Source organism: Lolium rigidum, chromosome 7 (assembly GCF_022539505.1).
Source record: "Lolium rigidum isolate FL_2022 chromosome 7, APGP_CSIRO_Lrig_0.1, whole genome shotgun sequence".
Taxonomy (NCBI): domain Eukaryota; kingdom Viridiplantae; phylum Streptophyta; class Magnoliopsida; order Poales; family Poaceae; genus Lolium; species Lolium rigidum.
Window position 1 is genome coordinate 16,276,287 of NC_061514.1, and position 13,715 is coordinate 16,290,001.

A 13,715-nucleotide genomic window follows, 5' to 3' on the forward strand; every position below is an offset into this window, starting at 1 on the left:
CTATACTTGTGGGTCATCACCCACCCCCTTGGCCGCGCTGCCCTGTGGGGTGGGGCCCTCCTGGCTCCCCTCTGGCCCTTCTTCGGTGCTCTGGAAGTGTCCGGGAAAAATAGGATGTTGGGTCTTTATTTCGTCCGATTCCGAGAATATTTCCTTTCTAGGATTTACGAAACCAAAAACAGCGAGAAAACGACAAGCGGCCCTTCGGCATCTCGTCAATAGGTTAGTTCCGGAAAACGCATAATAATGACATATAATGTGTATAAAACATGTAGGTATCATCAATAAAGTAGCATGGAACATAAGAAATTATAGATACGTTTGAGACGTATCAGGGGACGAAGTCGATCTCGTAGATGGAGATGGTGGTGATGATGTAGATGGTTGATGGAGATGCCTCCCACAAGCCAAGGAGGACTGATGATGACGATGGCGTTGATTTCCCCTTCACTGGAGGCACCGGTGCAACAGGATCTGCCCTCTCCCGAAGTAGGAGAGGCCTTCTGCCTCAGCCACCGCCTCAATAAATCTCGGGAAAATATGGCTTAAATTTTTAGGCAAAACGGAGCTTTCGTATAACAGGGGGCCGATGCGACGCTCAAGGCCCGAACGAGTGTGGGTGGCGCGTCCAGCCAGGTAGGGCGCGCCACATGTGCTCGTTTGGCCATCGTGGGCCCCTCGCGTGATTCTTTCTCTCACGGTCCTTCTCCAGTTGAAAAACTAATCGGGTAATTTTTCCTCGATTTTTAGAACGTCCGGAAGGTCCCTGGAACAATAAAGACGAAAAATGAAGTTTTCCGTCTCCTAGAAATTAAATACCAATATAGTGGATTTTGTAGAAAAGTTTCAGAAATCATCTAAAAATGCATAAATAATGGTGTATGATGACATATATCAATAAAAACTAAACATATATGTGACAATAATGATGATGTAAAATGTACGTATCAACAGCCAAGCAAACGGTCCAATTTATAATCTAAAAGTTTCTATAAATCTTATATAATCGTACACTTGAAATTTCTCTATTAAGATATTTGTTAGGACATACTCAATAGATATATCTACCCATTATTAAAAATATTTATATAAACATTAATGTACATGCAAAAAAACAAGGATGGTACAATTTAATTTGTCAGTGTCTATACAATGCAAAATAAAAAAGTTCAAAATACATATGTTTAGCCTAGTGCAATTAGAATAATTAATGTACTTTACAATGGAAAAATGAAATAATTAAATATTATTACATTTTATATTTCATTAAGTATGCTAACTGTGTAACGAGGCAAGTATGATTATTACTATTTTTGTATAATAAACAAGTTATAGAAGAGTATTAAAAATTTAATGTAAATTATATTTATTAAAATCCTCCCGGGACTTATTTGGACCAGCCCTAAGTCAGGCGCGCATGCATGTTACCGTAAGATCGTATTAGTAGCCAGCAGAGAGTATGCACGCTAGAAAAAAATTGAAAATCTCACTGCTGCATACGTAGTGAAGGTAATCAACAAAAGATGTGAAGGTGGATCCATAACGCAATTGACAAACTAACGGGATTAAAATCCACATGAACAACTTTGTGATTTGTTTGCACAAGTATGCACGCCACAAATAAGTTGAAAACATTCGGCCTTCTCAAATAATCACCAACATAAGGTGTTGATATTGATACATCGCGCGACCGACAAATCAACGGGGTAAAAGTCCACATGAACACTCGTACGCGCGCACACATACACCATCCACTGATTTCCTTGAACCCACGCAAGAAGGACTACAACATCCATGTATCGATACATCACATGAGCACACTCACAACTTAACAATGTATGTATATAGAGTAGAATCTTTCAAGATCCACAAGGAAGAACTAAGATCCACAGCAACGCACACATGAGCACACTCACAACTCAACGCAAGAACATACCTGCAAGAACACGCTCCAGAACATGCATGATCACCCCATGGTGAATGAACTGGAGGGAATGGAGGGGTGGAGTGGAATTGGTGGCGAGGTGCACTTGTGGTGGAATGGATCTGTATGTAGTCGGCCGATGATGGGCACATAAGAAGAGAAGATAATCGTTGAGCACGCCGTGAGCCAACTAACCCGGGGGTGTCAGAGTTTGTTACAAGCTTACAACCGGTGGGGTGCATGCACTAACACACACACACTCTCTCTCTCTATCTCTCTCCGTAAACATGTACATTAGCTAGCTAGGTAACGACGAACCAAAATTAGAGTAAAACATGCAGCTTTATTTTCTTGATAAGTTGACTATGTACTTCATTGTGAAACTTCTTGAAAACTCTTTAAAATGTTTTTGACTTGTGTTTCATTAGGTAGATATATCCTTACATACTAAAAAACACCACCGAAGAGTATTGATTACCATCCCTAATATCCATGCTCCTTGTTCCACACACATTTATGTATGAGTGTGGTAGGTCTTGACCTATTTGCCGGTGGATGGCGGCCGGGGACGATGCACCGACCATTGGAGATGACAAAGATGGGGCACAAGCAATCAACCTCGCCAGAGATGGGGATGGGGCGGCTGACTTGGGCGTCATCGATGTAGGCAAGGAATAGAGTTGGGGGACTAGTGAGGGTGCGGTGGTATTCGCGGAAGCCAATGAAGAGGGTGTTCAAAGGGAAGCCGGGGTGGACCAACGGTAACAGTGGAGCCGCTTAGGAGCGACAATATGTAAGCGACAATACATATTGTGGTGGGTGCAAGAGTTCAGCCAGCGGCTTTGGCCGGCAAGGAGGAATGGGGGGAGGGGTGTTGACGGCGAGCAGCATAGGAGGGCGGTAACGGGCAGTGAATGCGTCGAATGGAAGCCCGAAGTTGGATTTTCACTCCGTTTTAGTAATGGGCCCATTTGGATTCCAAGGGCTGAATGAATATCTTCATCCTAAATAGAGCAACTCCCGGAGCGCATGTCCTCCCGGTTGGCCCGCTGAGATTTCGGCGGCTGAGCCCAAAACAGTCAAACTAGCCCATCTAGCCCACGCCGGAGCCCAGCAGCCCCATCCCCCCCTTCATGCCACCACGAACCCTAGCCGGCGCGCCGCCCAACTCCACTCCGCTCCCGTCGGTCTCGCGCGCCAACACGCCGCCGGACGCGCGCTCCTCCCCGAATCGTCCACCGGCGCCCGCCGCCCTCGACAAACGCGCAGCCTCAGCGTGAGGGAGGAGGATGAGGAAGCTCAAGTTCCACGAGAAGAAGCTCCTCAAGAGGACCAACTTCCTCGAGTACAGGCGGGAGGGCGGCCACCGCGAGGCCGACGTCACGCAGCGCTACAGCCTCGTAGAGAGGGACGACTACAAGAAGTATGCATCTCTCTCACCTCACCAATCCTGCCCTCATGTCCCACTGCCGATGAACCATCTGTCAATTTCGTAGCATACTGATTGCTGCTTGAGCATTTGTTGACTGCTGGGCGTTAATTCTGCGGTGGTTTGTGCCCTGCCAGGTACAATGGGATCTGCTGCATGGCGCAGAAGCTCGTGAACATTATAAAGCAGATGGATCCCAGGGACCCTTTCAGGATCGAGATGACAGACATGCTCATCGATAAGCTGTATGTCGCCACATATCCTCTTCCCCTTTTCTTTCCATTTGCGCCTCTGAATTGGGATGCTATATCCATTTCTTTGTTTAATGGTTAAAGCGTACTATGAAGACTGCATCCATCATGTGCCAAATACCTTGTGAATCGTCCATGTTTTTCTGTGGTTGTCAATTGGATTGTTACAAAGTTAGGGATACATAAGAGTCATCGCTCTATGTTAATGTTCTATCAGCCCTTATTCTCATTTAGAAGCCGCTCATGCAACAACGTTTAAGTAAATCCTTCCGCCCTTATTTTCTTTATTCTAGTTGTTGGAGGAAATGCACCTTGAACGACCTATGGTGTTAGTACTTGACTACTGTTCAGATTTTTTTTAATTATGCAAGCAGTATTCCTTTTGATCTAGGCTAAGTAGCATGTTACTCATATGAGGTTTCTTGGGCTACCATTGTTTTCCTTCAGATCTTTGGTCGACCTGTCTCTAAATCAATGAATGACTAGACTATACCAGTTCTCCTGCAGCTATTTAGAAATAATAATTAAGTGGTAGCAAAGGCTTGCTAACCCTTTGCATGATCATGCGCATCGCATCATATTCTTCTGCTTCTGCTAATGTCTGAGTGTGCACTCTAATAATTAGTTCGCTCAACATGACAATTGCTTTTGTTTGGATGCCCCACCATTTGTACTCTCCCACGCATTAGGGAAGCTACAAGAATGCCATCTATAGCGTGCTGCTTCATTGGTCCATCTTATTATAAACATCTGAAGCTATTGAATCATGCCAATCTTGCTTGCCGCTTCCAATTTTTCCTTGAAACTTTTACCCGTCTGCTATTTGTACAGTATAAGGATTTTTTCTCTAATTTCAGGTATAATATGGGTGTAATTCCAACAAAGAAGAGCTTGGTCAAATGCGAGAATCTTTCAGTGAGCGCCTTCTGCAGGTCTATATCTCTCCCTGAGTTATAGCAACAGTTTCCCCTTCAGTTATTGCTAGCTTCACCAAATGTGCAATATATTTTTCAGTTGTTTATTGAAAGTGTTAATTGCCATGAATCACTCAATAACCATAGCAACGTTGTCGTAGGAAGCAGCATGACATATCGTATTCCACTTACCATATTGTTTGTTAAACTATTGTAGGCGGAGACTTGCAACAGTTATGGTGAAGCTCAAGTTTGCGGAGCACCTTAAAGAGGCTGTCACCTACATTGAACAAGGGCATGTGCGGGTAGGCCCAGAAACGGTCACCGATCCAGCTTTTCTTGTAACCAGGAACATGGAGGATTTCATCACCTGGGTGGATACCTCGAAGATCAAGAAGAAGGTCATGGAGTATAATGGTGCATTGGATGATTATGATGCCATGATTTGAGTGTGAGTTGAGTAGAAATTTTGGGACAATCAGTGGTTCAGTGTAGCTACTCTTGTGATACTTTAAAAAAAACCTGAATCTGAGGCTACCACATATGTTGAGGTAGTATCTGTTGCAAAGCTACTTGCCCCTCTTACTTGATGAAGCTAAATGGTCGTATTGTGCAAATGCTAATGAGTTCATACTTGCATCATTTTTTGCATTGGACATGATGACATACAGAAATTGTGATGTTGAGCACAATACCTACAATTTGTGTTCTATTCTCAGCAAGTTGGTCTGAGCTTGATCGTGTGTGCAGATTGTTTTTGAGTACTGGGTCTTGATTTCAGTTTGAGATGAAACTTATGCTCATGCAGTTCTGTTTTTTAGATGAAACTTTATGAAATTCACTTTGGGATGTAACTTATGCATACCAGTGGCAGAATGCGTAACTAGATTACTAAATACTAGAACTTCTCACTTTGAGATGTAACTTACCGCATTGAGGTAGTAAACTGTGATCATATGTTGGTACTACATTATATGGACTTAGAACTAGTTCGGATGTCCTCTTCTCCGCTGAATCGCCGACTCTGCCCTTCGCTCCATGAAATTGCGCTCCGCATTCAAAATCTGAAGTTATGAAAACGTCAGCCAACACTGAAGTCTGAACTCTCGATTCCATCTGCCCCGCCATGCTAGAGTCCACCCCGTGCTCTCTGAGAGCAGGAAAGCCAGAACGTCCAGCTGCAGCCTAATGGTGCCGATGCCCATGAGAATAAAAGTGCTCTTCGTCTAAAGATCTTCTCTGGCTTCTACATCCTGGGTTTGGACAGCCTGCCGCTGGAGCGCAACGAAAATTGGACGCGGCAGAGCACCGCGGCCGGATAGGCAGAGGAGCCATGGCAGACGAGAAGGGGGATCGAGCCTGGGGACAAAGAAATGAACTGGGTGCCGCTCCACTCCACGGAGTTTCTGCATTCAGACAAGATCCGAACAGACTCTTAGATGAGGCCAACTGTAACTAGAAGTCTCTATAGGGTCAACTCAACATGGGCAACAAATGCTAAAGTGCAGTTGAATTTCAGTCAATTTCCAGCATAATTGGGCTGTGCACAACAAATGCTAAAGTTCCGAATGTCTCAAACAGTATGGAGGGAAGAGCCTGCACAAAAATACATAATATTCATGGATTTCACATCAAGATCATGGCCAAGTTCGCATCAGCTTACATGTCAGTGTGCAGCCAACCAACATCTGCAATGTTAAGCTATTAGCAGATGCTGCCAGAAAATTCCTCTATTCCAAAATTTAACTACTACATATACAGGCACTACGACAGACACACTGCGCAGATTACACCATCCAGTCAGAAGCCGCAATGAGCACTCAGCCCACGTGTCTGGAATTTCTAAAATGGTTTAACATCTGAGTCATTCAACTGTCAGCAACATTAGCTATGAATCCTGAATTTCTGAATCATCTGGTAAGGGTGGAGATCCCCTACTGCACTTCGATTCCTGCATCTCCACCTCAACAGTAACTTCGTCTTTGGGCTTCCCGTTTTCTGTCTCCATCCTTCTTACCTTTTCTTTTTGTATGGCACGTAGCTCGTACCTGTAAGAACAAGAAAGGTTTTTAAACGGTGATGGTATCAGTAACCCCCTGGTAGGAGGAATTTAGACTATCCTACAGAGCAGTAAATCCTATCTGACCCCTGCACATCAAACATCAATGTATCTTGGTATCTCATTTCTCAGTGAATGTTGACAAGGGGTAGATGACAGCAAATTTTGCACAATGTTTTAAAGAAAACTAACTATACACATAGGTTTGCCATCGTACATATCTGCCAACTATGTTGGCATGTATTATGGGAGTCCAGCTTTTGTGTTGGCAAAATGACTGCATGTCAAGAGAACACTACAAGGTAGCTTCAGTGGTTCAATTATTAATCCTGAAGAACTTAGTGAATAGTGAATACATCAGGATGGTAAATTCTTCTTTCAGGTTATCTCCACATTTAAAAAGTTTAGACTTCCAGGCAGTAAAGTTCAGTGAATTATGGCAATGATCGTCGCCCTGGCTCCAACATTCCATTATAGTAGTAGTTGCTTTATTGAGAATTTTCGATGCGATAAGATAAAATCAGATTTTTTTTTAAACCAACAGATCTAGTATTATAGATAGTGGAATTACACGTCAATGAAGACTTTCAGCAAACAGGAAGCAGTTTACATGATAATCTCAAAACATCAAGATACCTTCTTGCTGAAGGTGAAAAAACAGAGATACTCACATTTGGCATAAATTAATGTCTTTAGATGGAAATTGTTTTTGCTGACATGTAGGTACATAGACAGAGCAATGTTACTACGTGTGACGAGATAAAAGTTTGTGAGTTGCGGCAGCTAACAATCGGCTACAAAATTCTATAGTGCTAGTTTATTTATCGAGACATTGCCATATTGGTGTGATGCTTGAAAATCAACACAGGAGCAGCATCATCTACTGGAAGCGTTACACCTCAAAGAAGATGACTGAAAAATAGAGATTGCACTTTACATGATGACCTCAAAAAAATCGAGACCTTTTTTTGCTGAATGTGGTTATTCAACATTTGACATAGTTCAATTTGTTCAGATGCAAATCTGTTTTGCTGAATTTGTTCACATAAATAATTTAACTTAATGTGAGATTCCATTGTCAAGTTAGTTCATGTCCCATATTAAATCCCGTGGCCAATTTCTAATTTTCTACACATTGATCTGTACCGTAGTGGGTCAACAGCATGAAGCTAATTGATCTCTACGACTGGAAACACTCACATAGCCGAAAGCTACTGAAATAGTAAGAGCTTACGGCAAGATGTAGCTCCTGGCAAGTAGGAAGTACACTGTCCAGAACAGCTTATCCTTCATGTGGCGTGGGCACAGATCATACCGGATCTTAGCCAATTCCTGCCCACAGCACAACTCACAGTTCAGAAACAACCTCTTGGAAGAGAAGTGGCCAAAGAAGACGAGATCCGCCGGAAACCTACCTTGGCTCTACCTAGCACGAGGACGGCGTGCCGCTGCTGCCACTCCGAGAGCTCGCCCGCCGCCTCCACGGAGCCACCTGCGACACATCGCCGTCAGCAATCGGTTCAGAAGGAGCAGGGGAACGGAGTCGAGCAGGGAGGAGTGCCTTGGTTGAGCTGGACGGCGGACGACTTGAAGGCGTCGGGGGACAGCGTGCGGAGGAAGTCGAGGAGCTGCGGCGTCACGCCGAGCTCCTCCTCCCCCTCCGCGGCCGCGGGTTTGCTCGGGCCGGCCCCGCCGCCGCCGCCGCTGCTTCGGCGGCGGAACGGCCACGTGAAGGCGGAGAAGGCCATGGGACAGGTGCTCCGGCGAGTCGGCGGCGACGACGACGGCGATCTGATCGGGCTCCGAAGGAACAAGATTTCGTCACGAGTTCTGTTCAATGACAAGGAGAGAGGAAACAAACAATACGGTGCAAATATTTCTGGGCTGGGCTACCTGTGTTCTCCGGCCCAACTACATGGGCCAGAACACGCGAAACGTCTGTGAGCTCGTGCCGGTGCTGCCGAGGCGTTGCGTGCAAAACTTTAGTCCCACCTCGACAATCTAAGGGTGTGTTCGGTTTGAGAATTTGCTGGAACGGGATGGAACGGTTCCGCGCGTGAGAAGGATTCTCGTGTTCGGTTTCGGCAGGGAATGGAACCAACTCATTCCATAGAAACGAATATTCGCCGAAGATGCGGAATCCACCCGTCCCGCCGATTCGGCCGGGACGAGGTGGAACGGCCGCTAACCACGCGGCCGATACTCGCTAAGCACCGCCCCTGTCTCCATCGAGGTCGCCGCCGGTACAAGGTTCTCCGCCCGTCCGAGGTCGTTGCCGCCCGGCTCGAGTCGCCGACGCGGGCGCGAGGTCGCCGACGCGGGCGGGGCCGGAGGTTGGCCGGGTGCGAGGTCGCCGACGCGAGGCGGGGCCGGAGGTCGCCGGGCGCGAGGTCGCCGACGCGGGCCGGAGGTCGCCGGACGCGAGGCGCGAGGGCGGCGGCGCGAGCTCGCCGGACGCGGCCGGAGGTCACGCTTCCTCCTGTCCCGGACGGCGGGCGAGAGCAGGCGCGGCGGCCAGGACGACGGGCGGGAGCGGGGGCGCGGCGGCCATGCGAGGCGGCCAGGATGGCGGCCAGGGCGGGGGCTAGCGGCGCGGCGGCCGGCGACGGCGGGCGGGAGCTGGGGGAGAGCAGGGGCGCGGCGGCCATGGCGGAGAAGAAGTCATGCCAGACTCAAATTAGTTGTGAATCTCTTTAAATTAGGCTAATTAATTGCATGTTTAGATTAGTTACATTCGGTTCCATTCCAAGTTTCTCTTTTCAACCGAACACAAAAATGGGATGGGATGGAATGTGATGGAATGGAATGGAATGGAACCATTCCATTCCATTCCACCCGGTCTGAAAAACGAACACACCCTAAGAGCGTCCGGAGTGGTTTATAAGGCGGAGAGTGAGTGAGGGTTGCACGACCTTACTTGAACAGGATCTGTTCTATAGGATCGTACCGCTGCATCCTTTACCAATAAGGAGGCAAGCACTTAAGTCTGGTTGATGCATTCTGACCTCTGGGCCAGAGCGTGACTGACGGCCAGGATTCTCCTGATTGGAGCAACCCGACGGCTGTAGATGATCGTTCCTGTCCGGCTTACCCTGGTGCAGGGTGGCCCTGAGGTTGTCTGACAGGCACAAATTCTTTTTGCCATTTCAGATTATCTTGCATATATTTATGCAACCAGTCGTAATATTTAAACAGATCAGCATTCAATTTGCTCAGCACTGAACAGAACAACAGAGCTGAGGGTTGTCGGACAGGCACAGATTCTTTTTGCCATTTCAGATTGTTTTGCAACTTTTGCATCCAGTCGTAATATTTAAAGACATCGGCATTCAATTTGCTCAGCATTGAACAGAACAACAGAGCTGACTACCTGAATTAACTAGGCACTTTGTTTCTTCTTGGATGTTGCATCGAGTTTTCAATACCAGCCATTTAAATTTACTAACAAGATAGACTCGATGTTCATCTGCCATGAAAAGGCATATCAGGTCCAAATGGTAAGGTGCCAGTAGTGTGCCACATGAAGCATACATTGTACCGAGATCATCAGCATCACAAACATGTAACAGTATTGCATCTAGGCTGAAGCTCAGAAAAATCCCTGAAACTCACAGAATGTAAGGATTGCCCTTTGACCATATCGTACAAAGTAGACATCAATGTGTAATTCAGGGTCAAGGCACTTGTTACAAACATGGCCATGCTGGCATTTCACAATTTTTGCCCCGTGTCAAAGATTGCTATCCCTAAGTGAGTTGAACAAGGACATTCGGAAGAACCGGAAAGGGTAAGAGCTCTCGCGACCATGGAGTGCTGGGGCGAGCTGCCGCCGCCGCCAGCTTGATCTCCTCCTGCCGGCACCCTCTCCGCTCGTCGTGACCAGATCCGGCATCACACCACCGCCCTCTTTCTTCTCCCCCTCGCGGCATGTAGCGGCTTGGCCTGGTGACGCCGCGGTGCAGCTGCTCCCGGAGCCTCCGGTTGTCGGCCTCATGCCCGGGAGTGCGGCCAAGCTGGCCGCGCCGCCCTCCGCCCCTGCTCCCGCCACCACGCTCGCCGCGGCTGCCCTTGCCGCCCGCAGGTCCGACCAGGCCGTTCGTGGCCGGCTCTTGGTGAAGCGCCCCCTCCTCCCAGAGGCGGTCTTCCCTGCCCCGCCACCCGCCGCCCCGACTCCTCTCGTCGGCACCACTTGTGGCCTGCTGCCGGCGGCCCCGGCATCCCTCCTCGCTGGTGCAGGCTCCATGCCTCTGGCGGCTGCGTCAACGACCACCTCGCCCCCTCCGCGCACAGGCAGCGTCAACGAGCTCGTCCCCGAGGCCATCCCGGTACAGATGGTGCAAGCAGCGCTGGACCATGATGAACCGATGCTTGTGGTGCCTCCGCTTGTTGCAGTGGATGTGGTGGTTCCTGCTGCTGTTGGCGCGACGGCCGCCGCAGGGCGCGAGGAGGCGCCCCAAGCTCCGTAGGGCTGCTGTCGTGCGCCTGATTTGTTGTGGGTTGCTTCCTTGAGCTCAAACGAGGAGGACGATGAGGTGCTTGCGCCGCGGACGCCGTTGACCGCTGCTCCTGGCCTCGGCTCCGTCGTTCGTGTTTCCAGCAAGGTTGGCACGCCGCCTCCTAACGGCAATCTGCTGGCTGCCATGTCCACTCATGTTGTTGATGGCAAGGTCGAAGGTACTGCAGTGAAGACATGTGTCACAGCTGCCGCTTTTGGAGATAAGGAAGACTGGGTGCAGGTGGGGCGGGGCGACCGCCCTGGCCGTGAGCCAACGTCTTCGTTTCGAGAGGAAGGTCTCGAGGATAGCCTCGCCTTCAAGCGTTGGGCTCGAGGGAGATGCTTCAGGTGTCTCGATCGTGGCCATAAGGTCGAGCACATGTCGTGGGCCCTTTAGATGCATCCGTTGTCGTCGTGGTGGTCATCGGGAGCGTTTCGCCATGCTCGCTTTCCGTCGCTCTTGGTGAAGAGGTGGTCAATTGTGTTCGATCTCCCGGTCGCTCTCGCTCCGGGCAGCGTTGCCACTCTCCGTCTCGCTCGGCCTCGTCGTCCTTCATCGCCTCGGAGTTGGGTTGAGGTCGTGGGCCACTCGGCGGTGGCGCCAAGACCCTCTCCTATGAGTTGCGAGCGGTTCAAGGTCAACTCCACTCTGGACTCTCTCTTTCGGTCCCAGGTTGCCTTGATGCGCATGGAGCTCCTTCGACTGGTTGATGTCCGTGTCGAGGAGGCGTCTCGACCACTTCGTGAAGAGGTGGCGCCTCTCAAGCCGTTGTTGGCGTGTCGCCGGTGTTTCCGTGGAGCCGACTCGGGCATGTCCTTCCGTTGGGTTGGGGCTCGCCAAACCAACGGCTTCGGTTGCGCTTGACTCTCTCGAGCGAAGTCCTCGGTGGTTGAGGAAGAGCACCTCCACGGTTGTTTCTCTCCTCGTAGCCCATCATCGCTCCTTAATGATTCGGCTACCTCGAGCGCGAGGGCATGGACATGATCGCGGCTCGGCCGCTTGACCTTGAGTTGAGTGATGTTGCCGACACACATGTCTCTCTATCGCATGAGTCCGACGAACGGTGGTTGCTAAGTCGGGAGTGTTGACACCCATGCCCGCATCCTCTCCGCCAGCGTTAGAGTCTTGCCGACCGCCGTCGACTCGTTGTGTTGGCTCACTCTAAGTGCGAGGACATAGACGAGTTATTGGCTCCAGTGTTGCAAATCACGGAAGAGCTACATGTGTTGCGTGGGGACTCTCTCCGTGGTGCTTCCGTCGGCGTTGTGCTCTTTTGAGACCATGGAGGTGGCCATGACACCGCGGTCGGAGCCTTGCCAGTCCCTCGACTCTTTGGGCCATGGAGCAGTGTTGGTTCCTAGCTCAGATGCTCGTTTTGCAAAGGAGCTTTGTGGTTTGCTCGCTAGTTTGGAGGCGGCTAGTCCTGGATATGGCAAGGAAATTGCTTGCGTGTTGGCGAGGTAAAGCCTCGTAAAGCATGATCAAGAAGGTGGAGAAGTCTCTTAGGAAGGTATCGATTAGAAGGATAAGGAGGAGAGCGGAACAAGGGAAGTTTGAGTAGTCTGCTTAAGTGATGGATCGACGTTGCGCTCTTGGGTTGTCGGTTTTTGTTGGTTTAGAGGTTGCTTTTGTTGTTGTTATTCTCTTGTGTGGGTGTGCTCTTGTGTGGGCTTGCCTATTGTTGTAGGTTTTCGCTCGGTTTTCTCCTAAAAACCGAGCACCTTCTTCTTAATTAATAGATGAGGCAAAGCTTTTGCCTCCGTTTCAAAAAAAAAAAACAAGGACATTCAGCTCCGAGCCCCAGCAGGTATGACAGCTGGCTTCAAATCCCCAGCCTTCTTGAGTACCTAGTTTAGCATGTGTGCTCACAAAAAAAAAATAGATGCTTTCCTACTAAGTTTGGAGAAAGAAGAGGGTAAACTTAATATCTACGATCAGTGTGACATGCTAGCGGACCGAACAGCTTAGAGCATCTCCACCGGCGCTCCCGATAGCGGCCGCGCATCACTCAACGCCGCCAGCGACTCTTCGTTTTGCCTGCCGCATCACTGCGAAGGACTCCATCTTCACGAGTGGAGACCCCATCGATGGGCTGTATCTCGTGCTATGCATCGACTGTGGCCGGGCATGCTTCTAGTGCAGGCGATAGTATTTTTTCTCCCCCCCCCCCAGCAAATAGAAGTGAGCCTCAGCTACCTCCGACCCATTTGAAACATGATTTTGGCCTGGTTAACCATAGTATGCCCATATCAACCAGCAGAGTAGCGGCCCAAATAACGTTGTGCGGCCTTTTGACGCGAGTTCACGGGTGGGATGGGTTTCTGCGACGTTTCGGTTGATAAAGGGCGATCTGGACTGTTCAAGCGCTTGATCGGACGGTCCAGAACACGAGAACGATGTGGTGGCTCCTAGCTTGTTTTATTATACTGTTAACTAACTAATGATGTCGCCTGTCAGCAATGTTAACTACGAACCCTGAGGTTCTGAATTGACTGGTAAAGTTCTTACAGTCTCTACTGCATTTTGATTCCTACATCTCCACCTCAATAGAAATCATGTCTTTTGACTCCATTTACTGTCTCCATCATTCTTCCTTATCTTTTTGTATGGCGTGTAACTCGTACCTGCAAGAACACAACATG

General features: G+C 49.0%; 2 protein-coding genes and 1 non-coding gene across 3 annotated transcripts; 2 read left to right on the forward strand and 1 right to left on the reverse strand.

Moving 5' to 3' along the window:
* The first annotated feature begins 3,147 nt into the window (after positions 1–3,147).
* Positions 3,148–5,090, forward strand: LOC124677526 (U3 small nucleolar ribonucleoprotein protein IMP3-like). The gene is made up of 4 exons (XM_047213512.1): positions 3,148–3,347; positions 3,491–3,598; positions 4,462–4,536; positions 4,736–5,090. The coding sequence occupies exons 1-4, from the start codon at positions 3,214–3,216 to the stop codon at positions 4,965–4,967; spliced, it is 549 nt and encodes a 182-aa protein (XP_047069468.1). The 5' UTR covers positions 3,148–3,213; the 3' UTR covers positions 4,968–5,090.
* A 1,011-nt stretch (positions 5,091–6,101) lies between these two features.
* Positions 6,102–8,339, reverse strand: LOC124678785. Its single transcript, XM_047214638.1, has 4 exons — positions 8,139–8,339; positions 7,993–8,069; positions 7,812–7,909; positions 6,102–6,566 (listed from the first exon to the last, which is right to left on the reverse strand). The coding sequence occupies exons 1-4, from the start codon at positions 8,323–8,325 to the stop codon at positions 6,407–6,409; spliced, it is 522 nt and encodes a 173-aa protein (XP_047070594.1). The 5' UTR covers positions 8,326–8,339; the 3' UTR covers positions 6,102–6,406.
* A 1,145-nt stretch (positions 8,340–9,484) lies between these two features.
* Positions 9,485–9,705, forward strand: LOC124680011. Its single transcript, XR_006995417.1, has one exon. It is a non-coding gene; the product is annotated as a small nucleolar RNA U3 (small nucleolar RNA).
* Positions 9,706–13,715: the final 4,010 nt, after the last annotated feature.